Source organism: Tenrec ecaudatus, chromosome 14 (genome assembly GCF_050624435.1).
Source record: "Tenrec ecaudatus isolate mTenEca1 chromosome 14, mTenEca1.hap1, whole genome shotgun sequence".
In the NCBI taxonomy this organism is placed as follows: Eukaryota; Metazoa; Chordata; class Mammalia; order Afrosoricida; family Tenrecidae; genus Tenrec; species Tenrec ecaudatus.
This window is the reverse complement of record NC_134543.1, coordinates 85,814,583-85,842,079: the sequence shown is the minus strand read 5'-3', so window position 1 is coordinate 85,842,079 and position 27,497 is coordinate 85,814,583. Positions and strand designations below refer to the sequence as shown.

The window sequence follows — 27,497 nt, the reverse complement described above, 5'->3', positions numbered from 1 at the left end:
CCCGCTGCCCGCCTGCTCCAGCCCGGCCCGCGGGAAACGGGGCGCGGCCGCAACCACACTGGCTCGCAGGACGACCTCCCTCCCCTCGCGGCACCCCACCCTGCAAGCAAGCGCGCACACACACCCCACCCTGCGCGCGTGCACACACGCACACACACCCCACTGTCGCCCCCGCGGATCCACAGCAGGACTTCCCGAGCAGCTCCCCAACGTCCGACAAGGGAGGAAGAAGTAGGTGAGAAGCCAACGCGTCTCCGTTTGCGCCGCCTGCTCAGAGCCCGAGGTGGGTCCACACTCCTTCTCCCCCTGGTTGGTCCCTTGGACAGGAGCTTTGGGGCTGGGGTGTCCCGTTTTGGGTAGCAGGGCTGGGGGCTGGGCTGGAGGAGCTGAGGAATGGAGACAGAAGTTACAGCTAGCGATCCCGCCTTCCCAACCAGGAATTGGGCCCGGATGCCTGCGTGGCTGCTCTGCTGTGTAGTCTAGAGCCCAGTCCCAGAGGGAGGCCTTGGGGTCCCGGAACCGAAGGGAGAACCGGGGTGGCCCCCACGTCTGCAAAACTAAGGATTCTTCCCTTCATACCCACAAGTGTCACCAAGTTAACGAGTCATAGACATGATCTCTGAGAGTATGTAGTCTTTGCTTCACCACACTTAAGAAGCAGGCCTTGTCCAGTAGCAAGCATCATTGACCTTTAGAGACTAGTGTTTTCGTGTGTGTGTGTGTGTGTGTGTGTGTGTGTGTGTGTTTACCCTCCTCTGTCTCTTCACCCTTAACCCACCTTTAGCGGCCAGTGTCGCAAAATTCTTCCAGCCACGTTGCCAACAGCGTCTTCTCCGAGCTTTCTTTCTGGAAGTTTGGGAGCCTGAGCAGTAAACACAGCCCCAACACCAGGTTGAGGGCCAGGGAAATGCAAGACCCTTGTGTCCTGATATTCACAGAATCTCTTATACTAACTGCCATCGAGTGGATTCCGACTCATCGTGACTCAGGGCAGCACGGTCCTTACCATTTTCCCAGACTAGAACCCTTTATGGATGTTGTTGGTTCCGAACTACTGACCTTGCAGTTAGCAGCCTAACTCATAACAACTACGTCACCAGAGGTCTAGCCAGAATCTTACAAAGCCCAGAGGGCAGGGTTGAATTGCCCTTGTAAGTTTCTGGGACCATACTCTATTGGGAGTTGAAAGTCCCGCCTTTCTCCCGAATCTTACAGGCAAGTTACAAAGGTAAACGCTGGAAACCCAAGGGGCCTACCTGGCCTGCAGTACACGGCCAGAAGCAGCAACAGCTGTTCCAAGACTACAAAGCTCGCCGCTGGTTGTTAGTGCAGGAGGATAATTCTGTCTATGCACGCCACTGATTCAAGTGCGCTTTGACGGCGCAGATAAAAGGAAGAGCAAAATTTATTTTTGTTTTTGTTTGCAATTACAGAAGCACTCGGTGTAAGTTTGCTTTAAATAGCAACTTCCAAGGGCACTTTTAAAACTAGCTTTGATTTTCTAGAAAATTCCTGGTATGGAATATAGAAGCCACGTGGTGTATTAGAAAGCTTATAGCCCCAGGGACATCATTTGAGACCCTGGGCAAATCATGTTTTTTCTTTGTTTGAGGCTTTCCTGGCCTGTGAAATGAGGGGTTGGCCAAAGTGTGACTATGTGGGAGGTGTGTTGGAAACTGGCCACTGCATAAAAGAAAACAAAACAACAAATTCACTATCATTGAGTCGATTCAGACTCATAGTGACACGGTAAGGAGAGTTGGAGAACTGCCCCTAGACGTTTCCAACACTGTAACTTTCTACTGGAGTAGAAAGCCTCATTTCTTTTCCACAAGGAACCCAGAATGCCACCAAAGCTCCTTGTATAAAAGATGGTATTCCGTCTGATGTGGAGAAGGATTATAGTTCGGCAGGGCAGATGGGAAAAAGCATTCCGGGGCTAGAGAAATGGCCTTGGCTATTGCCAGAAGAACGGATGCCGGGCTACATGCAGGCAAAGGTAAGAGGGCTGCCAAGTTACTGTCAGAAGCACTTGCTGGTGCAAGTCATGCGTTAAAAGAGATGGCTAAGAAAGTGAACTGGTGGAAACCCTCCTTTGGAGTTTTCAATTAATCTACTTTTCAACACAAAGCAAACTCTGCAAATCATTATTCTCAAAAGAACACCTTGAAATCTTTGGGAGAGGGACAATAAGGGGAAAGCTCCGAGTTTGTAGAAAGGTGAATGTTTAATCCTTGTCTTTGTTTGGAAATACAGGCCTGTCAACAAGACTTTGGCCCCTGTTTGTCTGAATTAATAGTCTCCCTCCTCCGTGGAGCCTTCCGTAATCCTTCTCTTAAGTGTTTCATGCATTCAACATTACTTCTGTTAATGGATTACCTTTCATGCGTCCAAACAAACCTCACTGCCATTGAGTCTGTGCCGACTCATAGTGACTCTATGGGACAGAGTAGAAGTGCCCATGAGTTTCTGAGACTTTAACGCATTACAAGAGTAGAAAGCCCTGTCTTTCTCAGGTGTCATGCTTAGAGACACTTTTACCCTGTCCTGCAGGGTCACTGTGGGTCAGAATTGCCTCAATAGCAGTGAGTTTGGCTTTAAAAAAAAAAACACTAGATGCATTTTAGTGAAATTTTTTACAGTTGTTTTTTTTTTCAAAATCCTACTTTCTGTTTCAACATAAGCTCACTGGGCCAAGATGAGAGAGAAAAACAAACAAAAGCAGGGTGGTGGTGGGGGCGGTGGGAAAGCAACTCTATCATTCATCTAACTGGTTCTTTTGCATTGACAACTATGTGGCATTGACAACTATGTGGCATTGACAACTATGTGGCATTGACAACTGTGGGCAGATTGTGTTGCTCTTGGAGAGGAGTTGGTGGTGGTCAAGAGGCAGGAGGCTGCTTCCTGTCACAAGTGTACAATTCTAAAAGCAGGCGCCACTCTCTGGGTGAGGCCATAGACTCCATGTGTGTGGTGTGTGGTGTGGGAAAGTCGCCCATCTCTGCTGTGGGGCGAGTTGTCAGACAAGGGTTGTGTTAATCAAGTCCTTCTAGATTGTAGGAGTGACCTGCTTCTTCCACCAGGAACTACTGATGCAGTCGGGGGGATGCAATGGGCCTGGCGGCTGTCCTCCCTAACCAAACGCCTCATGAGAACTTTGTTCATCGTCTTATGATTATTATTGTGGTTAGTATATAGGTAACAGAACGCTTCAGGTTGAGAATGCTTTAGAACTCAGTCTCAACATCTGTTTAAAAAGTGAGCATGTGAGTAATTGAGAATGGGTGTACTGTTCTCAGATGAGATACTTTCCCCCAAATAAGAGAGAGGACATTTGGGCACACTCAAAGATGAAAGGGGACCCACTAAGCAAAGTGAACCTGACTTTCCCAAGCTCATTGGGTACCTCGTCCCTGTCAAGGGTTGTCAATTGAAAAAGAAACTTTGATTCTATAGGGAAGTGCTGTAGGGCGGGGAGACAGGCAAATGCCAGTCATAGGTAGACACTGACTCTTTATTGTAGTGATAAAATGTGAAATTGTTCGCTATAGTAACAATTAGTAAACAAGCACAAGCAAGTCTGGGCTTACCTTGCTTATTACTTGCTGGTCAGACTTTGCCTGTCCCTTTTCAGAGACTCCAGGAACATCGAGGCCCCAGGAACTGAGGGAAAGTCCGTTTGTGACGATTTGCTAAGTCCTCTCCTCAAGACTCCTTGAGCTGTTTTTCCTTTTAGCTCAGCATTTAGTTGGGGTGTCAGGAAGAGAAGACCAGGAAAGAAAAGTGATTAGGGAAAGGGGGACAGGCAGAGCTGGGCCCAGTAAAGCTTAAGGTAGGTGGTTTGTCGTTTTCCACATTTCCCTTACTTGTCCACTTTTCTTCATTAAAACTGCACCTACCAAAAATTGTTCTTCAGTTAAGCTCGAAAGCAGTGGTTCTGAACCTTCCTCGTGCCGTGACCCTTTAATACAGTTCATGCGGTGGTGACCCCCCAACCACAAAATTATTTTCGTTGCTAATTCATCACTGTGATTTTGCTACTGTTAGAACTGGGCAAACCCTGTGAAAGGGTCATTCAACTCCCAAAGGGGTCGTGACCCACAGGTTGAGAACCGCTGCTCTAAAGTCAATGGTCAAGGACGTGTAAACTAATGATAGCTGTTTAAAGAGTCTGCCCTCCTGGGGGAGGGGGTGAATTGGAACAGAACCCAATATCTAAAAATGAAATTATACTCTTACTGGTGGAATTTCAGAATTAACCAATAAGCTAGAAGAAGCAAAGCTTTCCTGAGAACATTGAAGGCTTCTGGTTCTACCTGGTAACCAGGCCTGCCTTGTTGTTAACTGCTTCCAAACCTATTCATGTTTGTAAACATTAAGAGAAGCCAATGAGGAATAAGAAAAAGAACTTGCGACTCATATCTGGAAAAGGAATTCTTCCCGGTCACAAGCAATTGATGGTCAATTCCCGGGTGTCAATCACTGTTTCACATGGTAAGAAAAAGACCATGCCTCTTTTCTCCGAGAGCTCCATCAAAAGGATCGCAGCGAGTACAAGACGGAGATCAATTCGCCATCAGAGAAGGATTGTGAAGAGCCCATATTTCCCTGGTTACACCAACCTGATGTAAAACCAGACCCATCTCACCGATGGGAAACTGTAGGTCAGCCCATGTCCTTCTCTGAGCACTTGGGGAGTTTCCAGAAGACTGCCGACGGGCTGGTGGAGTAGCCCGTCTAGCCTCTGCTAGAAGGGTGCCTTTCCCCCCGTTTCCTGCGCCAGCCCCTGAATGAGGGCCGTCATCGTCACAGAAAGGGACAGCACGGCAGAGAGTAGCTGAAGATGTCAACCAGTGCGCCTTTTCTTCTGTAGAGCGTACCGTGACATAGCCCGATGCTCCAGCTAATGTCTCCAGACTACACTCAAATTTGTCCCCAAAGGATCCTCAAATGTGGGGGAAGATATTTTGACTGCCAACCTTGTAGTGTTCTTCTAGACACTGGATTGTAAAAAAGTTCATGAGGCAACCTTGATATATCATTTTTATTGCTGTGTCCTCCTCTATCTAGGGCCCAGGGGGCTGGATGAGAAGGGAATTTGCACCTACTCTATACCCCTCCATGACACTGCTCCATGCCCTCTATCTGTTTCTCCTGCCCCCGCAATATTTATTCTCTTAGGATGAGACTCAAAAGCTACAAAAATAGACTTCTCTGGGGCGGACTTACCAGCCCTTCAGACACACGCAGACACATCTAAAAGTTGAGTGCTCGTGCAACTTAAGCCATCCTCTGGGGACCCCTGAGGGCTCCAGGCTTGCCTTAGTAGAGGGGTGTGCTGAGCACGATGGACCCACAAAGAAAGCAGCGGAACCGATAGAGAAAGTTGCTGGAGCCTAGCCTGGAAAGATGCGGGGCTTGCAGTCTGATGACTATTTATTGCCTGTCTGATCTTGGAACTTCCTCATTAAACAAACAAACAAAACCTAGACAAACATTACTCACCGCACCAGCCCGGGTGTGAATGGAATGAAACCACGTAGTTGTGAGCTTCATAAAATGAAAGGTGTTCATTGACACTGATTATTATAATTCTTATGCCTTAGCTACTGTGACTCAAACGCACTGCCATGCAGTCGCTGCTGACTCATCGCAACCCTGTAGGATAGGATAGAACTGCCCTGTGGGTTTCCCAGAGGGTAACTCTTTTCTAGCCTTCTCTTTCTCCCCTTAGCTGCCTGGTGCTGCAGTCCCAGAAGTCCCACAAGGGGGTAGCTTTAGCAAACAGAACTTTGTTTTTTACTCGCAGTTCAGGAAGCTAGGAGGCTGAATGCAGAGGGCTTGTTCTAGGGGAAGGCTGTCTTTCTCTGTTGGCTCTAGAGCAGTGGGTCTCAACCTTCCTCATGTCGTGACCCTTTAATACAGTTCCTCATGTTGTGGAGACCGCCCCCAACCACAAAATTATATTTGTCGCTACTTCATAACTGTCATTTTTCTACTGCTATGAATCATTATGTAAATATCTGATATGCAGGAAGTATTTTCATTGTTACAAATTAAACATAGAGCATAGTGATTAATCACAAAACAATATGTAATTATATATTGTACTATATAATTGTATTATAAAAATAATTATATATTTATGTGTTTTCCAATGGTCTTAAGTGACCCCTGTGAAAGGGTCATTTGACCTCCACAGGGGTCGCGACCCACAGATTGAGAACCACCACCCTAGAGGATGGTCTCCTTAGTTTCTGCTTTCCTTGGAGAGCTCCATGTGTCTTGGCATCTATCTTAACCCACCTCTCCTCTCTTGCCTGCTTATTTAATCTCTTTTATATCTAAAAAGAGAGACTCAAGGCATCCATCCTCCATTCCTGCTTCATTAATCTATCAAAGACAAGCCACTCCCAAATGGGATTATGACTATCAGCCTAGATATTCGGATTGACAGGACATATTTTGGGGGGACATAATTTAATCCATAACATCCCACCCTATAGTCCCCCTGACTTCATGTCCTTGCTATTCGCAAAACTCATTCACCCCAGCACATCATCCAAGTCTTAGATCAGTTTGAAACCTCAGCTTCTGAATCATCTAAACCAAATATGAGTGAAACTTTAGGCCAATCTTGGGTCAAAATTCGTCTTCATCTGTGAACCTGTGAAATCTAGAATACAAGTAATCTGTTTCCAAACCACAATGGTAGAAAGGGACCGTGGCAAACATTTCCATTACAAATGGGGAAACTCGGAGGGAGAGACGGGAATGCGGCACCAGGAGAGTCCAAAACCCAGCCGAACTACTCGCATCAGCTCTCAGGGCATGAACGTCATCTCCGCTTTTCCGAGACTCTGGGTGTTGGCCACACCTTCTGAATTCTGGGTTAAAACCCCTCACCCTAGGCTTCAGCTCTGCCTTCCAGACCTACCAGGATGGCAGTTCTGCCCCTTCACCTTTAGGCGACCCTGTTCTTCTAGCCTACCCACTCGGTCTTTGCAGGCCCCGTTCTTTTGCCTCTTGAGCATGGGAGTCCCCCATGCTCACCTTTGAGCGGTGGCCCCTGCTGTACCTTAATAGCAGCCTCACACTACAAACCTAACTGGTGAAGATCTGAGGCTTTGGAACCCGAGATCCAGGAAACCACGAATCCGCCCATGAAACCCAAGAAGACCTTGCTTCCCAGGCTCCTTCCAATAGTTCTGCAGCTCCAGGATGATAATCTTCTCGGACAACAACAGATGTAGCCCTTGTGTGTTAGTTTGGGTTGACTAGAGAAACAAATTCATAGACACTCACATGGATGTAAGAAAGAGTTTTATATAAAAGAGGAATTGTACATTGAGAAAACCCTCCAACCCTGTCCAGATCAAGTTCATAAGTCCGATATTAGCCCATACATGTGATACCAGTTTATAAATTCCTCTTCAGACTCATACAGCGCATGCAATGACACCGAATGCGTGAAGATCCCAGGCCAGTGGTGGAAAGTCTTGTGGATCCAGTGGTGGTGGAAGCATCTCAGCGCTGGCATGGGACTCCACATGGCTCCTTCAGCTCCAGGGCTCTAGTTCCATCAGCATAGCTCCATGTGTCTTGTCAGCAGGAAGACTAAGCAGAGAATCTGGGTCTGGCCTCCAGTGAGCTATTTATCTCCTTGGCACCTCCAAATGAGGTCATCAAGCTGCAACCTGATTGACAGGCTAGACTCCACCCCTTCACTTTTAATAGTCTGAAGTTGACACCAGATTATGTAATTCCCACCCCTTGTTTCTTGCCCGTAGAATCCCAAGACACAGCCAGTGCTCTTTCCTTTGGTTCTTTCTCTGTCACCGCCAGATGGTTGGAGCCATCAGTTACAGGCTGAATCTTTTTTTAAAATCATTTTATTGGGGCTCATACAACTCTTATCACAATCCACACATACATCAATTGTGTAAAGCACACTTATACATTCGTTGCTCTCATCAGTCTCAAAACTCTCTTTCTGCTTGGATTCCTAGAATCAGCTCCTCGTTTTCCTTTTTTCCCTCCTCCTCCCTCCCCGCACCCCCTACCCTCATGAACCCTTGATAATTTATAAATTATTATTTTATCTTATCTTACAAGGTTGAATCTTTTTTAACAATATGTGTGTCATCATGCCCTTGGTGAACATTTTAGGACACATGCCCTGTTTATGAATCAAATTTTTTCAAATCTTTACATTCTGTTTCATTGTGCATAGGAAGATGGCACAGATATTTCTGGAGATTAGTGACCGGGACATTGAGATGAGAGGCAGAAGACTAAGCTAACACACACTTTCTTAGAAATGCTTTCCTGGCTCTGAGTAACCAGCTTAGCGTCCTTTATTGCAACCTATGTATGTGGACACATAGCAAACGCAGCAGAAAGCAGCCTGCTGGGAGATCAAATCTTATTTCCAGGCTTCTTTGGTTCTTGGAGTTGGCAGTGAGGTAGCAGAGATGATAGCTTGTTGCGTGTCTGGATGAAGCCATGGTGGTGCCGTCATGGGCAAGGGTAAGAACCACAGGCACCACAAGAAGGCAGATTCTGGACAGAACACCGTGTTTATCGAACTTTGCCTTTCAAAACACATCTCTAACCCACTTCAGAGGGTTAATATTTGACCCAATCATAAGGTGAATGACTGCCCTTGATGATCACAGAGCAGCGCCCTTGATTTCCATGTCTCTGCCAGAGATTGGGGATTGTCGATTCTATTCTCCCCACCCCGTTCATCTGAACACTTTATAATCTGCATAGGAGGGGCCTCCAGGACCACACATCTGGAATCCAGGATCAAAGAAGTGGAGCCCAGCTTCAGTTAGAGGGAAGCAGCCAGCATTTTGTAAGTTTCTTCTCCTGGGTAATCTATTGTTATATTTGTTTGTAGAGATATTATTTCAAGCCTCCATCAATTTTAGTGAAGTCAATTCTCCCCTTCAGAGCTTCTGGGTCCAAGTTTATGAGGCAAGAAAAAAGCAAATCAGAGTCTAAAGTTTAATATGCAAAGAACTTTCTTTGGGGGTGGTCTATATCAGGACAATGGGAAATTAGTGAGAAGGTGAATAAATGGAGGTTTAGGAGTGATTCCGACATTGTGATAAGTCCCCAAAAGACGCAGCTGGAGCCCTGGGCACCAGCGATGTGTCACATAGCCAGGGGAGCAGCAGAAAGTGTCCTTTCTTAACACTGCTTCCATCTCACTCCTCCGGGTAATTCCTGTCCTTAAAAAAGATTTGGATGCTCTTTGAAGATAAAGTAGACTACATCTCAGAAACACAAGAAAGAGTACACTGGCAGGGGAAAGGAAGACAGAAGGAATGGAAGTAAGGGTTATATGCTACGTTTTCACTTCTAGGGACATAGCTCTCAAATATATAAGATGTGAATTTACATCTATGCAAATGATAACTGTAAGCAGTCATTTAACTCCCTGATGGTGGCTTTCTTAAGCACAAACAATTGTTTGAGAAGAAGAGAATATTAATTCTCATGAAGACTAGGGAATAGTTAGTCTGAAAAACAAGTGGGACAAATTCAACTGATGAAAAACTAGCCGACACTTAGGTGCTTAGGAGAGAGAGAGAGAGAGAGAGAGAATCATCGAGATGTAAAGGTAAATTCTTGCATTGGCCTAGGGAGATTAATTTCTTCCCTATAAATAATGTTGGGGCTGTTGTTGTGTGTTTGTTTTTCAATTCCTTTTTTGAGGAAATTTAGAATAGAACATTGCATGAGGCAGTTGTGAGTGAGAGAACAGAGATTGGCCACAGTGAATGCATTCTGAAAGTGGGGGTCTAGATGTCTTAGGGAATCAATATTACAATAAACCTAAGGCAGTTGTTATGAGATGAATGTGCAAATGATAAATCAGAACGAAAAATACACTTCGCCTCTCCAGAGGGGGATGGAAGGAACTTCAACCTCCAAAGAGCCAGTGGCCTTCTAAGGAGGCAAAACCATATGGAATGTCCCTCCAGTGCCTTCATGAGTGGTGAGGTACGGGCTCAGGTTTCATGCTGAGTACTAAGGGATGGTGTGTCTCAGAGAGATCGGACTGCATGGCGCCTTGTCATCCATATCGCCTAGCTGGTGCTTCGCACCAACTAAACTTAAACACATCTCTGATCATTCATTGTCACTGGCCAACTGATGAGACTAGGAAATGATTTCTTATCTTTGAGGAGAACCATTGACTGTCAGACTTTAAGAGCTAGCAACTCTCTTATTTGGCAGACTGATAGAGTTAAGCTTGGAGAGGAACATGGAGTCAGCCATTAAAAAAATTAATTATTGAGCTGCTCCCTGCAAGAAAGATGTGGCAATGTGCTTCTGTAAAGATCACAGGCTCGGTCATCCCAGTCCTGTAGGGTTCTCATGAGTTGGCCAACAACAGGGCAGGCATTGTGATTCAAGGGTGAATAACACGGACTCTGCCCCCCTGTAGATTACACCCCAGAAAGTAACATTGACAAGTAAATAGGTGACTATTTGTCCAAGATCATGAGGATAATGGCATCCTTGGAAAGGACACCCATGAACCTGATCACCGGGGAGATCTTTCTTTTGCAATGTCCTGAGCTTTGCTGCTTTTGCTTGCACATTTTATGGCTAGCAAGGAATCTTTGGTTTTAATCTCTAAATCACAGGGAGTTGAGATAAAGACTCAGGACAAGCTTGCCAACTTGGATTCCCTTCTGTGAATGCTGGCACCTTCTATGAGGTTAGACTAACTCTTGGACAGCCGGAAACACACCAGCCACATTCTTACCACTGCCGCCCAATGACTCTTTGGGGGTGCTATCAGTGCTTACTCTACTTCCTGATTTTTTAACTCTGGGATTCTGGTTCCAGGCAGAGGGCTGTTGGCTATGTGACCTCTAAGGTCCCTTCCAATCCTGAGAGCCTTTGATTCAACAATTGCCTTTGATGTTAAAGAAACCAATGTTTGCTTTTACAGAGCCACAGACTTAATTGATTATAAATCAATACAACTTTGATAAGGTTTTACAAAACACTAGGAAGTGTACAACACACCCACGAGAAAGGAAAACACAAAGTCAATGTGAAGAGCTTAGTACATAGGTAGCTCAGAAGGAAGCCCAGCAGCTAGTTGGAACAGCGACAGTGTATGAGTACAGATTCATTTAGCTGTGGCTCTCCCCTCTACAGTCACATGTATTGCTTCCTTTCTAAGCTTCCATGGATACCATTGGACTTGATTTGATTACAAATCATAATCTGTGTTTCGATGTAAAATTTTCCAGCTGCTATTTTAATTTCATTATTGTGAGTAACCAAAACATTCCTTAGTTCATCACTTAGTATTCTTCAGTAGTGCACCGAATTCTTCTATGGTTATTATCAACAAACAGACAGACAAGGTAGAACCACACTAGCTGCCGACTGGAGAGGATACTCACTATGGCACGTGCCTTCCCTTGTAACCAAGGACCTCTGTGTCCTTCTAGACTTACGAGAGCACTCCACGTGCTGCTAGAGCCTACGGGCCTTTATTTTATAAAAAGGTTTATCAGCATATGCCTCACATACCATACAACGTTATTTTTCAAGCGTTTCGATAAGATCTTTGCAATCGTCACCACAAGTTCAGAACATTTTCTTCTTCCACTCCTTCTTGTTAGCTCCCCGTGTCCCCCAACCTCCCCTGCCCTGGCCCTAGGCAATCATCAATCCAGCCACTGTCTCTATCATATAAAACCCAAACAGGAAGCAATCGCAGAGCAAAACAAAAAGGACTAGACAAAACATTGAAAAACCTCAATAGAAAAAAACCCAGAAAATATTTTAAAAAGTGAAACAACTTTAAAATGGGTCAAAAGGGAGATCAAATGATAAGGCGTTCCTTTATAACCTAACTCCATCTGCTGTAATTGACTTTACAGGAGTAGAAAATCCCATCTTTCTCTCAAAGAGTGGCTGGGGAGGGTTGAACTGCTGACCACTACACCACCAAGGCTCCCTGCCTCATAATTGACTTTATAATGCTCTCTGTCATTAAGGTTATTCATGTCCCTGGACTGTGGCCAGAGGGGATACATGGATGGCTTAATCCATTGAATGGACCCTGAAAATGAATTTTGGGTTTTCACTCTCATCCATGGCCTCCTGTGGTCAGGTTCACAATCTGAGCTCTGATACCATTCCCTCCTTTGGATTTAGATTTTATTATTCACAATCCTTGGATCACACAGGTCAGTGTGCTTCTTCCATGTGGACTTAGGTGACACCTCACTAGGTGGTTGCTCGTTTTAAGACAAGCCTTTCAAAAAAGTACCAATTCTGACATTAAAGACCAATAAAAACAACCCCTAAAAAAAAGGGGGGACAAGCCTTTAAGACTCCAGATGCTAGTCTTTCTGATAGCTGGGCACCATCCATCTAGTTTCTTCACCACACTTTGCTATAGCACTCATATCTTTACTGATCTCTTCATGAGGGTCCCATGGCATTTTTTAAGGGCTGCCAAAATATTTATGAAATGTAAAATAGTGTTCATTGCACAGAGACAATGTGCATATTAACATAAAATTAAACATATATGAAAAGCTTACATTTATTTTTCAATTAAGAGTTCATCACACTTTAAGAAGAATATCAAGGTCAGGTTTTTCTTAGTAGGTGTGATGATCACTGGCAGATTATAGACAATCATAAAGTAAACTACTTACTCATAAACCATTTTAAAGTCAAAATGATTTAAAAGTTGCAGCATAAAATCATCTTTATTGTTAGATGTGGGAGCTGTCTCGTGTGTTTGGCATAATGTAGAGAAGACCTAATTAAGATGATTTTTAAAGGCGCTATACATTCTTTAAAATCGTTCCTAGGGGGAAGGAGGGGTAAAAAACGGAGCTGATACTAAGGGCTCAACTAGAAAGAAAATGTTTTGGAAATGTTGATGGCAACATATATACACGTGTGCGTAATACAATTGAGTGATGGATTGTTATAAGATTTGTAAGAGGCCCCCCTCCTCCAATACAATGACTAATAAAAGATAAAAAACACGATTCCTGCCATACTCCTGAGGGTAGAGAACAGTGAACATATCCTCTCTGGAGGGACCGAGGGCATGGCTTGAAACTACCAGTGCCAAGTGCCAAATACCCTTCCGTTCCCACATCATCCTATCTCATAACGAACAGTATATTGAAAGTTGCTTTCTGTTTCATTATAGCCCATATTTGCTTATGTTTTAAATCGTCCACCAGTGAGCTAAAATGATGCTCCAGGGGAGAAGCCATATGTTGACCCTGCATTTGCATGTCTCGGACATGCCACCCCCCACCCAGGATGCGTGCATTCTGCCATTGGATGGGTCTTGGGTGATTGTGCCAGGAATCCATGTCTTCATCTTCTTTAGAGAGACGTGAATGAAGCATCACTGCAAAGTGGAAGGCCTTGATTTAATGACCAGGTCTATGGAGTTGCTTTTCTTTTACTCTTTGGTAACTCCTTAGCCTGCTCAGCGACACTTTCTGTACATAATGAGAAGGAAGAAACCGTGGACCATATTTTCTGAGAATTAGCCACATTGTGAAAGAACTCTCATGATAACAGAAGATGCCTGACTTCCTCCTCCAATCCTGTGCTGAGAATTGACTCCAGACCCACTTCTAAGCTTTGCCTTGCTTCTTCCAAGGCCTCCTTCCTTCCTTTCCACAGAGTACACAAGACTGTTATTCTCAGGCCAGAGCCTCCTACTTCGGAGGGCAGTAAAAGCTAGAGGGAAACTGCTCTTTTCGCAGATGGCTTAACTGACCCACCCTGGAGCTTGACCACCAGCCAGTCTGTGTCTTTTTCTCTGGCCTCCCAATCTTCCCAGAGCTCACCTTCTAGGGAACCGCTTTAGCTCAGTAAACTGGAACTCTCCTTCCTCAAAGATATCACAGGCTCCGTTGGGGAGGAGTTATTCACTGTGTCTTGATGGCCTTGTATTCCCAAGACCTAGCACAGTGTTTGGTACTCAGGAAAGCTGGGGTCATATTTGTTCTTCAATTAATAAATAAGTGGATTTAGAGGACGTGAATGGGCTTGGCAGTACCAAGGCTGATAGGACAGTAACTACTCAGTGATCCTCGTGGAAAAGAAGGAATGGTTGGGGCCGGAAGGTGTGCCCAAGAATCTAGAAGGCAGACTTGTCAAAGAGACAGCTCGACCAGAGACGTGACGTTGAAGAAAGGGAAGGAAAAATGATTAGGTGCCTGCAGATCCCTGATTGGTGACGCACTCTGTCAGAGCAACAGTCCCTATGCTTTCAGCCTAATTTTGCAATGCTGTTTTATGCCCTACTAGACCTCCTTTTGCCCTTGGCAGGGGCCTCTGTTGGAAGAGATGATGATGGGTCTGGGACTCCTGTTCTTGGTCTTCTTGCTGGCGCTGGGTCTGACCCAACCACCCCCGACTCAAGATAACGCCAGGTACAAACACTTCCTGAACCAGCACTATGATGGCAACCCGCGGGGCCGGAATGACAGATACTGTGAGAGCATGATGATGATCCGAGGCTTGACCACACCCTGCAAAGAGATCAACACCTTCATTCACTACAAGAAGGCCAGCATCAAGGCCATCTGTGGGACCAAGAATGGAATCCCTCATGGAGAAAACTTAAGGAGAAGCAAGTCTCCTTTCCAGATCACCACTTGCAGACATCTAGGAGGGTCCCCCCGGCCACCTTGCCGGTACAGAGCCACCCAGGGGTTCAGAGACATCGTGGTCGCCTGCGAAAATGGCTTACCTGTCCATTTTGATGAATCTCTCTTCCTTCACCAACCAGCAGACCACTAACCCCGAGCTGAGATTGGCACCCTTTCCCCGTCGTTTGCCTTCCACACCCCAGAATGGTGGGGGCAGCGTTCAGTGCCACGGGCCCAGCAAATGAACTGCCTGGACCTTTTGTTTTCTGTTTTACAACGTGGTTAATAAAATCTTTTGAAATGTGTCTGAAATCAGTAAGAATCAAAGTCTTCTCCCTGATTCCTGGTATATTGCGCTTTCTCCATGTTCTCTATTCGGCTGTTCCAAAAAGGACAGGATGACCTAGAAAGGCCTTTTCCCCATCAGTCAGTTCTAGGGACAATAGGGAGGTGGGCTTTACCTTCCATGCAGGTAATGATCATCAATTGATGGTACAGGGAGAGCTAGGGAAATTCCACAGCCCATACCCCCTGAGAAGAATTTTCAGGTAAAGCAAATGCTTTTATTTTCCTTTTTAAAATGATTTTATTGGGGGCTTGTACAACTCTTCTCACAATCCACACATACATCTATTGTGTCAAGTACATTTGTACATTTGTTGCCATCATCATTCTCAAAACATTTGCTTTCTACTCAAGCCCTTGGTATCAGCTCCTCATTTTCCCCTCCCTCCTGGCCCACCTTTCTCACAAACCCTTGATAATTTATCATTTTTTTCATGTCTTACACTGACCGATGTCTCCCTTCACCCACTTTTCTATTGTCTATCCCCCAGGAAGGGGGTTATATGTAGATCCCTGTGATTGGTTCCCCCTTTCCATCCCCCCTTCTCCTTCCCCTCCTGGTATCGCTACTCTAATTATTAACCCTGTGGTGGTTAATCTGTCCTGATTCCCTGTGTTTCCAATTCTTATCTGTACCTAAACAACCCCATGGATCACACATCTTCTGGTACCATGTTAAACAATATCTTGCTGTGATCCATGGGGTTATTTTGTTAGCTAATTTTCAGAAGTAAATCATCTGACCTGCTGTAATCTGAAGGCTTCCTTAAACCTGTTCATCATGGCTGACCCTCTTGGTATTTAAAATACCAACAGCATAACTTCCAGCGTCCTAACACCATGCAAGCCACCCCAATGCAAAGAACTGACAAATGGGTGGCGGTATTTAGAAAGTAATTGCTAAAAAAAAAAGAAATACAATTGAGGTCACTAGCTTAACTGTCTTGTGAATTTATGACTATCATAGTCACAATATTGGCTGTCCTGCTCTCTGCATCGACCCGAAATGGGTCAAATAGGTAGCCCTACGTCCAGGTACCCGGGCTATGTTCTGAGAGAAACTAGTCATACTAAAAATATTCCAGCTAATGGAAGAAAAGGATGGAGAAGTAAGTTGCGAATGCAGCCTTACCACAGGAATTCCTCCATCAGTATTTACTGTTTCAAGATTGAAAGCAGTGTCATTTCCTACGAAAATAGGGGGAAAGTCTTCTAAACCCCTTATTAAAAACTTTGACCTATTACACAATCTCAAAAACCCCTGAGAAGGTGAGAAAGCCCAATTTTTGATAGAAAACATGACCTCTTTTCTCAAGTTTTTTAACCAGGACTATCTTCCTGAGGACAGACAGCATGACCTCGTGTAGGCCAGGGCTCCTCTCAAAGTATTGACGGTGGGAAAGTCAAAGGCAGGAACTGTTGCTATGGACTGAATTGGGTCTGCCCTGTACCCTCACCCCCGACTGCACCCCACCCCCAAATTATGTGTGGTGAATCCGAACTCCTAGGCCCTTGGATATAATCCTGTTCTGTAATAGGGCTTTCTTGGTTATGTTAATGAAGTCAAAGCGGGATGTATGGTAAGCTAATCATTTCTGAGATCAGAGCAGATTAGGCACAGAAGCAAGCAAGGACAAACAGGGGAAGCCAGATGCACCTGGACCTCTTCAAGACTATCAGGAAGAATAGTAAAGCACGGACATCGAGTCATTCCGACGCATAGCAACCTGGAGGACAGTGTCTTTCTGGTGCTGTCGGTGTGTCAGGGCGCAGAGTGCTCCACCTGTCTCCCGCGGTGTGGTTGGCGGGTTTGAGATGCTGACATTGTGGTCAGCAGCTCAACTCCTAACTCTTTACACTTCCCAAGGCTCCCCCCACCCCGGCCCACCTTGATCCAGTGCCCTGGATTTGGGATTCTAGCCCCCTAACTTGTGAGAAAATTAATTTCTGTTCATTAAGTTCACCCATTTGTGGTATTTGCTATAGCAACCCTAAGAAACAGGGGCAACCATTATTGCATTGATCGTATCATAGCCTGTGAAAGCTCACATCTTCAAACATCCACTGAGGGCATCATTGTAACCTACCTTGCTCTGGGGTTCGGGGAAGTTACTGCTTCACAGGAAATCCCATGACCATGGGATCGGGTTGTTTCCTGGCCTGCTGGGGGGAGCTCGTCCTTAGCTAATCCTGGCATGTTTCACTCTGAATCTCTTGTTCTCTCGCAACCCAAAGCTATCTGGAATGAAAAACGCTGGCCCGCACAAGTTATTTGTCTCAAGTAAATGCTTTAAAGAATCGAAGCCTGTGTCACTTGTGCTCTGTTGACCTCATAAGGAAAAGAGACAAAAACTACAAAACGTCAAGTGATGTGAAGAATGGTGAGAACTGAGGAAGAGAATTCTGTGCAGTTTAGAGAAGAAAAATTTCTCCGGACACCCAACATAAATCCCCGAAGCTGCGATCTCACAGCTTACGAGTTGTTGTGAATCATCTCTCTGAGGGCTTCCTCTTTCCCACTCATCCTCTACGTGACCGAGCAGGGCATTCTTTCCAGGACTGGTGCCCATGGGAACGTGTGCAAAACAATGAGAGACAGTATGTTGCCATCCTTGATGCCAAGGACCTTTTGACTGTCTTTCCGCCAACATAGATTTGTCTGTTCTTCCGGCAGTCACGGTACATCCAATATTCTTTGCCGACACTGTAATTTAAACGCATGAATTCTTCTTCAGTTTTGCCCAGCTTGCATGTTCGTGTGAGCAGATTGAAAATGCAGGGCTTTGGTCAGGCACTCCGTGGCCAGTCACGTGACATCTACGCTTTTTAGCACTTCAAAGAGAGCTTGTGCAGCCCTGGGGCCATAGGGCTTACAAATTGGGCAGCTGACTGCTAGTTCAGCAGTTCCAAACCATCAGCTGCTTCTCGGGAGAAAGATGGGGCTTTCTCCGCCCGTAAACAGTTACAGTCTTGGAAACTCACAGGGGGTCGTTCTATCCTGGCCTGTAGGGTCGCTGTGAGTCAGCATCAACTTGAGGACATTAGGTTCGATTTGGGTTTTGGTGTAGATTTGTCTAGTGCCGTACACCCTTCAGTTTCTTGACTATTCCATCCATGGACATTGATTGTGGATCCAAGTGAAAGAAAATCCTTCTCAACTTCCCATCTCATCTCTGTTTATCATGCTTATTGGTCCACTTGTGGGAGTTCTTGTTTCCTTAAGGTTGCGGTGTAATCATACTGAAGGCTCAAGTCCATTTCACTTTCACAGGTCTTCCTCCAACTCGGGTGCTGTGCTCCCCTCCCTCATCCCCCGATAGTCCGCCTTCTTGGATTATTTGCTCAGCATACAGATGGACTGGGTATGGTGAAAGGCTACCACTCTGACACGCACCTTTCTTGAGCGGAATCATGGACTCTCGCTCTGTTTTTGTGAGAACAATTGGCACTTGATGTTTGCACAGCTTCCTCATGGGCACAATGAAGTGTCCTGGAACTCCCCTACCTTGCATGGGATCCATAAGTGTGATGATCCACAGTTGAAGCCTTGGCCGCGTCAATAAAGCACAGGTAAACAGCTTTCTGCTCTTCACTTTCGCACAAGCTCCATCTGACATCTCTTAAGTCCTCTACTAAATCCAACGTGACATTCTGGCAATTCCCTGTCCATGTCCTACTGCAACCGTTTTAAAATTATCTTCACAACATTTTACTGGCACGTGATATTAATGATTTTGCTAGATAATTTCTGCATTCCGTTGTGTCACCTTTCTGTTGTGGCACGCATTCTGCTGTGTCACCTGTTGTGTCTTATTTGAATGGGGTACAAATAGGAATCTCTTTCAATCCATTGGCCAGGCAGCTGTCATTCAAATTTCTTTGCCTAGACATGTGAGTGCTTGCTGAAATGTTCCAATTGATATCCATTAGTTCCTGGAGCCGTGCGTTTTGCTAAAGCCTCGGTGCAATTTCAACTTCTTCCTTCAGTATTTTTAGTTCTTGATTATATGCTGCCTCGTGAAATGGTTGAATGTCAAGTAATTCTTTTTGGTTTGGTGATTCGGTGTATTCCACTCACCCTCTTTTGATACTTCCCGTGTCATTTTATTTTGCCCACACCAACCTAATCAACTTATTGTCATCAAGTTCATCTCAACTCATACCAAAACCCAAGACTGTAAATCTTTATGGGAGCAGACAGCCTCATCTTTCTTTTGAGGAGTAGGTTTGAACCAGTGAGCCTGCAGTTAGCAGTCCAATGCTTACCTAGTAGTGTCACCAGGGCTCCTATTTGGCTGTAGAATCCTTCAGTATTGTAACTCAAGGCTTGTATTTTTCCTTCAGTTCTTTCAGCTAGACAAATGAATGTTCTTCCTTTTTGGTTTTCTAACTTCAAGTCTTCGCACATTTCCTTTTAACACCTCATGGAATCTTCTGTTTGGCTCCTTTTACTCCTTTATTTCTTACAGTAGCTTTAGCTATCCTACATTCAAGAACAAGTTTCAGAGTCTCTTCTGACATCATTTTTGTCTTTTTCTTTTTTCCTTTTCTGTCTTTTTAATGACCTTTTGCTTTCTTCGTGTGTGATGTCCTTGATGTTACCTCACAGCTCCTCTAGTTTTCTGTCTTTTGTGCTCAATGTGTCAAATCTGTTTCGATATGGTCTCTAAATCTGAGTGGGTTATACTCAAGGTCATTTTTTGGCTCTCTTGAACTTGTTTTAATGTCTTTAGCCTCAACTTGAACTTGCTTATGAGCAATTGGTAGTCTGTTCTACAGTTAGTCCCTGGTCTTGCTCTGTCTCTCTGTTGATATTGAGTTTCTTAATTGTCTTTCCCACAGATGTAGTCAGTTTGATTCCACATTCCCTGTGGTAAGGTCCACATTTTAGTCACCATTTATATTGCTGAAAACATATATTTCTAAAAAGAAAAAGAAAAATATGTATTTCCAATGAGTAAGTTACTGCCCTTGCAAAATTCTTCCATGTGCTCTCTGACATAAGTTCTATTACCAGGGTCATATTTGCCAACGATCTTAATTCTAACATTTGCTTTCCAATATCACCCATGATTATCAATGCATATTTTTGGTCAATTTCATACTGCTGAGGTTGCAATGTTTTTTTCAATGTCTTCATCTTTGACATTATAATTAAGAGATGTTTGCAGCTGCTTCAGTCTCATTTTGAATTGTGCCCTATAAGCAAACAAAGCACTCAAACGCTTCGCCCCGCCCATATCACCAAGGCTGAGCCTGCTGTAAGGAAGCAGCTCTTCCCCAGTCATATCTCGAGTGCCTTCCAACCTGATACTCCTGCACAATACCAATGTTTTTTGCCATCTAGAAGGTTTTCATCGACCAATTCTTAAAGAAATGGACCATCTCTTCCTTGTTCCTAGTCTTTCATAGTCTGTTGAACCTATCCGCCCGGATGATCCCACTGGTATTTGAAATCTTGGTGGCATATTTCCAGCATCACAGAAAAACACAAGCCACCACAGCATGATAAATTGACAGATGTCATGGAGTTTCCGAGTAGCACTCTTACATCTTGGGAATACAAATAACCCACAAAATAAAGAGGAGATCAACGCAGTCCATTATTTTCTTCAAAGGGGAAGAAACCAAGATAAATTCACATATTATTGCCAACATTTCCAGAGCACTTACCACACACTCGGTATTACGATAAGCACTTTTAATTGGTTTTCTCATTTAGTCTTTATCCCCTCACAGGAGAGAGGTACTATTCTTATGCTCACTTTACCTCTGAATAAATATCCTGAGAGAAGTTGAATAATTTCCTCAATGGCACACAGCTGGCGTGGCAGAGTTAGAGCATTGGGATAACAGCGTCAAAGGAGGTTCTTATTGTGAGTCAGGGTAGTTCAGTGGAGAAGACCTTGGTGTAGGCCCTGACCAGAAAAGCTGTGTCAGAAGACAGTTCTGGGATAATTCCTTTTCTTTCCTACTTGGAGACTTGAGAGGCGCCCGTTGCTCTGTACATTGGGCTTCTGTTCTCAGGTCTTTTTCGATGACTTGTTCATTTGGATGGTTAGTGTAGCTGAGGTTGGGGGGAGGAGGGTGTACACTCCCACGAATGGTTTATGTCTTTGCTGCAATCAATTCTGTCCCCAGACTGTGCTCTCAGGAAGGCACGGTGAGAGAACGTAGTTAGGATCATGCAAGATTAGAGATGATGCTGGGGAAACAGCCCCAAATGTACTGCTCTGCCGTAACTGTTAGCCAAGCAATGAAGATTTCTTCAGAAGTTTAATCACTGGTCGGGGTGAGGAATAAGTCAATCACCATCCAAGCCCACCAACCTTCCTCCTACAACCCCGTCTAGCCTAACATCATATGAACGGATGCAGACACAAGAATATGGCATCGAGTTTTGTGGGTTTTTTCATGCAAAGACAAAAAAGAAAAAATGCTATGAATTTAGGAATTGTCATTCAAAAGAACAATATATCTATTTGGCTGTGATTATCACTGCTTATCAAAGGATACGCTTTAAGCAAAACAAATTGCAGGTTTATTTCAGTTCTGCCCACTCGATGCACGCTGCCATCATGAAATGGCATTTTTGAACACCGAGGACAGCAGTGATCATATATATTAACCCTGGTGTCAGGGGTCAGATTCTTGAACAGCCACGAAGAGATGATGAGTTTGTCCTTACAGCGTTGGGCCTCTCATTTTCATTGCTCAAGTGAGGCAGCCTCCTCACTGACAAGTGGACTCAGTGTTGTCAATCCCCAGAGTGACCATTAGATGGCAGCATCTGTCTATTCAAGGTTGTCAAGGGATCTCTACTTCCCCACCCTCCCCCAACCCTTGGCTGGTTACATAGAGCTAAAGAGGTACGAGCTCTAGGCAGGTTGTTGTTGTTTCTACATGTGGAGGAGTTGGGTTATGAGTGTGTGTGCACCAACTCAACCGGGTCCTGCACCGTCCTCACAATCCTTACTGTGTTTGAGTCCGTGTTTCCGCCACTGTGTCCATCTAGCTCATTGAAGGTCTTCCTCTCTCCTCTTTCTGACCTCCACCAAGCTCCATGGCTGTCTCCAGGGACTGGACCCCCTGATACCATGGCCAAAGTACATCAGATGGAGCGTCCCATCCTGCCTTCTAAGCAGCATCCTCCCTGTATTTCTTCCAAGTGAGATTTGTTTGTTGTTCTGGCAATCCATGGAATATTCATTGCCAACATAACAAATACGTCATCATCTCCCCCCCCCCCCGCCCCCCCACCCCGTTTCCTTATTCATTGGTAAGCTTTCACGTGGTGTGAGGTACTTGAAAATGTTATGGCCCGTGGTGCCCACCCCTTGGTGGCATTTTTGCTTTTTAGCACTTTTGAAGATCATTGGCCTGGTGCAATACGTTGCCTAATTTCTTGACTGCTTTTCCACGGGCACTGTGACTCCAAGTCAAATGAAATCTTTGAACAACTTCAATCTTTTCATTTGCTAATGAATCCAGTATGAGGCCTTTTGCTGTCTTTATATTGGGGTATAATCCACGCTGAAGACTGTAGCCTTTGACCTTCATCCCTGAGTGCCACAAGTCCCCTTCCTATTGAACAAGCAAGCTTGTGTAATTTGCATACTGAAGGTTGTTCCGAAGTCTTCCCTACTCCAGATGCTATCTCCTTCTTCTTCTTGCGGTCCAGCTTCTCAGGCGGGTTGCTCAGACTACAGATGGAATAAGGATGGTGGAGGGTACCATCCAGATGGATGCAGGCCTTTTCTGATGTTAAACCATGGGATGGTCCCTTGCTCTGCTGGAACAACTGCCTTTAGATCTATGGATGGGTTTCTCAGGAGCACAACCCGGGTTTCTCAGACTACAGATGGAATAAGGATGGCGGAGGGTACCCTCTGGATGGATGCACACCTTTTCTGATGTTAAACCATGGAGTGGCCCCTTGTTCTGTTGGAACAACTGACTTTGGATCTATGGACGGGTTTCTCAGGAGTACAACAAAGTGTCCTGGAATCACCATTAGAATTTTATCCATAATATGTTATGATCCACGAAGCTGAGTGCCATTACACAGCCAAGAAAACGTAGGTAAACATCTTCCGGGCATTTTCTGTTTTCAGTCAAGAACATAACTGAGCATAAATGTGTTCAATATCCTGACTATTTGGGAGTGGAACAAGAGGGGTAGTAAAACATAATGGAAAAGCATACATAACCTTTGGAGTGTTTCAGGGTGCAAACAAGACCCCAAAACTCAAATATGGTTTCAAGCGAATATTTATTAAGAAACAAAGACACATCATCGGGATGAGGTCAACCATTAGCAGGAGGCCTAAATGGAGTTCGTGGATCTACAATCACAAAGCTAGTTAAATAAAGTACAGAAAAAAGGAAAGTTGCGAACTCATGATGGTGGCAAATCAATCCATCATAGTTACAGATGGGGCTACGGAAGTGGGGACAGGGCCACGATTAGGGTATGTGCAAGATGTTAATAGGAGACCCTGGGCCAGGGCCTTCAGACCAAGGCATGACTCAGGACTTTGCAACCCCACCCCCACCCCCACCCCCCTCCTGTCTATTAAGGACACACCCAGGCAAGCCCCTAGGGGAGACTGCTCTTCCCAGAGCCAGTTGGAGAAGAAGCAGAGGTCATCCACGTTCTAATGCACTCTGCCTGAGGGCAAGCCCATCCCTAGCTTTGATTAATGATCAGAAGGAATTCAAAGGAGGCTTAATCTATGTGAGCAATCTGCAAATGGATTTTGGGTTTTCCATGTCACCCATAACCTTCTGCCAATGGGGTGCTCAGAATTTAATCTCTAACCAGGAGTCCAGCTTGGCCTGGATGCCTTTCTTCCTTCAGTGAAGAAAAGCAATGACCAATAGCTCAAATAGAAACTAAATGTTTATAAAATGATGATGGCAGTGTATGTACAAATATGGAATGTTATAAGAGCTGTAAGAGTCCCCAATAAAATGACCTTTTAATTAAAAATAAAATGAAATTTAAAAAGAAAAGCAATTAGTGTTCTGAAAACACATAACAGTGCTTTTTTTGTTGTGACTCTGAAAGAATTGTTCTCAAGCCTATGTTAATTTCATGCTCATTCTTTGCTGCCCAGAGTTGGCGTCACAATGAGCTAACACAGCGGTTCTCAACCTGTGGGTCACGACCCCATTGGAGGTCAAGTGAAAGGGGTCACCTGATTCATAACAGTAACAAAATTACAGTGATGAAGAAGTGACAAAAATTATTTTATGATTGGGGGTGACCACGACATGAGGAACTATACTAAAGGGTCGCGGCATTAGGAAGGTGGAGAACCCTGGTAGATTCTAACAAGCAGGGAAGACGACGGATGACTACCAACACATAATCTCACTTGTGATGCAATTTCCCGTCTATTCCTGCCCCTGGTCCTCTGTCCACACTCTGCTGACTTTTCCTACTCTCCTGCGCCTTGCTGGCTCTTGTCAAAGACAAAATGTTGCACCGGCTAATATTAAAACAGGCAAAGGCCACATTACCCAACAGAATTATTATGAGAGATGGGGGATGGAATGAGAAAAAGAGGGAAACAGCTCTTCAGGGTGGCATTGGGGAGAAGCAAGCCCCTCACTAAGCTGAAACAAGACTGTGAGGGGTTAAAAGGAACGTTAAGGGGTGTTGACTGCCAGGTGGGATGAATGATTTACTAAGGTCTCCATTAGGGCCATGTTGCTTGTAATGTTTTCGCTCCCGGTGACAAGGTCACAGGGGCGCTAGAAGACAGGGGAAGAGGGGAGCCTTAGATACTCCTAGGGCACAGGTCTTAAGGTTGAAGGAGAGAGGAAGGTTGGGAAGAAAAGAAAGCCTAGTCTAAAGTTTCATTGAACACAAAGGAGACCATACGTCCACTGTTTGGAAAAAGCCACTTTAGTCTGGAACAAACAGGTGGGAGGATTTCTTGGTTGTTGTCCTCTAAGACCTCAGGAAACCAGTAAAATTTCTTTTTGTCATTCTCCAGGCATCTCGACGGTCAAGATGACTCCACAGAGGATCCATTCATTGATTCTGCTCTTGCTGCTGACCCTGCTGGGGCTGGGGCTGGTGCAGCCCTCCTCTGGCCAGGATTTCATGTACCAGCGGTTCCTGCGGCAACACGTGGATCCGGAGGGCACTGGGGGCAGTAATGCCTACTGCAACATTATGATGCAAAGACGCAAGATGACTTCGTACCAGTGCAAGCGCGTCAACACCTTCATCCACGAAGACATCTGGAACATTCGTAGTATCTGCAGCACCCCTAGTATCCAGTGCAAGAATGGTCTGATGAATTGCCATGAGGGTGTAGTGAAGGTCACAGACTGCAGGGAGACAGGAGGTTCCAGGGCGCCTAACTGCAGATATCGGGCCACGGCCAGCATAAGGCGCATTGTCGTTGCCTGTGAGGGTCACCCCGAGGTGCCTGTGCACTTTGATAAATAGATGCCACCCTGCAGTCGTTACAACACAGCATTTGACCTTCAAGTGACTCCTTGAATGGTAATGAGTCATGCATCTGTGTTGTCCCAGGCTCTGACCTCTGGGCTTGATTCTTACTTTGTTCTCTGTATAACCTAGTCTACTAAATGCATTCCATGGAAGAGAGATGCAGCCATAAAGCTGCACGGGCCTGCGCTTTTCTATAGCAAGCTCTTAGGCTGCCACGCATAACGCTCTGAGAGCCTATACTCTGGAAGCTGGTCATTATACATATTTATATAGAAGTTTAAACTTTTCTAAGTGCTTTCATCTCTATCATCTCCTTTTAATACCACAGCACCACTATGGTGCTGGTGATGCCGTTCTAGCTAGAAGTCAGAAGTGAAGAGATTTGATGAACTCCATAAAGTCAGGACATCATGAATTGGAACCGACTTGATAGCGCCTAACAACAACAATAAAACATTCATGAGAGAGCTGAGACAAAAGCCCACTTGGACTGGCTACTCATCCGGGACTTTTCCCATCCATTCCCAAGGAGTGTTTGGTTTTTTTTTAAGACATCTGCCTTTTGTCATCCCCCAAATAGTCAGCTATTGAGTGCAGCTTTCAAAAAAAATTGCAAACATATAGTGGCCATGTGCGAGGGGCCCGTGAAACTCGGCAGCGTTCTGACGTTTGGCTCTGATAAGACACAAACACAGTACAAGGGATTTTCTTCTTCACTCAAGCTTTTGAATCACGCTGGCAAGTCAGTGGATCGAAAGCACACCGGGTCCCTGCGCTGACGGAAAGGCTGTGCATGTGTTTCCCGTAATAAAGGACTTACCCTGCCGGGGTCTGAGAAGACCACTGTGCCTCTTGAGTGTGGAATGATTTCTTCCCTTTTAGCTCTTGCATTTCCAAACACACCCATGTCACACCACCCTCGCCAACTCTGGTCAAGAAACAATGCTTATCGGATCCAGGACCACATACAGAATAACAACAAAAACTTACTGCCATCAAGTTGATTTTGACTTATGGCTCAAAGACATTTGCTGCGACATCAACTGCACAAGGCAACCTGAGTCCTCCTCTTGCTCTGCTTCTAGCAGCAGCGAAGAGGGACCAGATTAGACATTTGCATATCTGAAACTTCTAAGGATCAGACAGGAAAAGCGCAACCTTCACATTCACACACCCCCACCCACCCACTGGTGTAATTATACACACAGGGCCATGCTTCACATTCTGCCTCGTTGCTGGTGCTTCTATAACAACAACCACTATGACAACAACACTAATACCAGAGAAGGCGACTGTTAAGAACACAGCATGACAAAAAACGTAAAGAACATGATAGGACACAGTAACACCTCTCTTCCCCAAACAGGGTCAAATTCACAAGTGCGGGAGGTAGGATTTCCATGTTATTTTCTCAGGAATGCAATTCAATAGCCATCGGATATTTTCTCACGGTCACCTTTCAAGCCACCCAGACCCAGGAGCTCAGGAGTCCTCCAGTTTTCCTCTCCACTGAGCAGAGAGTAGGAGAATTTGCAGGGTGGTCTGAGACACCCCCTTTTCCTATTACTTAAAAGGCAAGGCCTGACAGGAGTGGAGATTTCAAATGCAGCAGAGTTTCTGTAAATGCCAACGTGTCTTTGATCTAACTACAGTGCCTTCTACCCAAGCCAAAGAGAAGATCAGAAGTCTGCCAAAGAGGCTGGCATTGCTGACATGCTGTGAAGCGAAATTCTGGATATCCGTAGAACTTTCTGGAGGGCAAGTGGCCCAGTGCAAACCCTAACCAGAGCAGCTTAACTAGGAGCCGCCCTTGCAAGTGTTGGTAGAAACAAGTTCCAGTAGCTCATTTATCCTTAAATTATACCTTACCGTTGACTAGATACTCGTTCCTCCCTCAGAGTCCCACGGTTCACAACTCCAATTGTTAGCCATCTAGAACTTTCCCCCAGAATTTTGTCAGGAAGTGAGATTTAGCAACCCAATTCTCTCCTAATAAGTAA

The 27,497-nt window shown here is 45.1% G+C and overlaps 2 protein-coding genes across 4 annotated transcripts; both read left to right on the top strand.

Annotated features, from left to right (window-relative positions):
- Positions 1 to 149: 149 nt before the first annotated feature.
- On the top strand, positions 150 to 26,340 carry RNASE4 (ribonuclease A family member 4). Of its 2 annotated transcripts, XM_075530670.1 has the most exons (3): positions 237 to 283; positions 8,779 to 8,863; positions 25,031 to 26,340. In XM_075530670.1, exon 3 carries the CDS (start codon positions 25,048 to 25,050, stop codon positions 25,489 to 25,491), a length of 444 nt encoding a protein of 147 aa, XP_075386785.1. In that variant the 5' UTR covers positions 237 to 283; positions 8,779 to 8,863; positions 25,031 to 25,047; the 3' UTR covers positions 25,492 to 26,340. The 2 variants fall into 2 exon arrangements, with proteins under 2 accessions (XP_075386786.1, XP_075386785.1); XM_075530671.1 differs by lacking the exon at positions 8,779 to 8,863 and having other exon boundaries at positions 150 to 283.
- Positions 229 to 14,991, top strand: ANG (angiogenin). Of its 2 annotated transcripts, none has more exons than XM_075530667.1 (3): positions 229 to 283; positions 8,779 to 8,863; positions 14,359 to 14,991. In XM_075530667.1, the coding sequence occupies exon 3, from the start codon at positions 14,377 to 14,379 to the stop codon at positions 14,830 to 14,832; it is 456 nt and encodes a 151-aa protein (XP_075386782.1). In that variant the 5' UTR covers positions 229 to 283; positions 8,779 to 8,863; positions 14,359 to 14,376; the 3' UTR covers positions 14,833 to 14,991. The 2 variants fall into 2 exon arrangements, with proteins under 2 accessions (XP_075386782.1, XP_075386783.1); XM_075530668.1 differs by having other exon boundaries at positions 14,338 to 14,991.
- Positions 26,341 to 27,497: the final 1,157 nt, after the last annotated feature.

What these genes read in the sequence shown, in the direction of transcription:
- ANG (XM_075530667.1), top strand. Translation starts at nt 14,377, where the DNA reads ATGATGATGGGTCTGGGACTCCTGTTCTTGGTCTTCTTGCTGGCGCTG.
- RNASE4 (XM_075530671.1), top strand. Translation starts at nt 25,048, where the DNA reads ATGACTCCACAGAGGATCCATTCATTGATTCTGCTCTTGCTGCTGACC.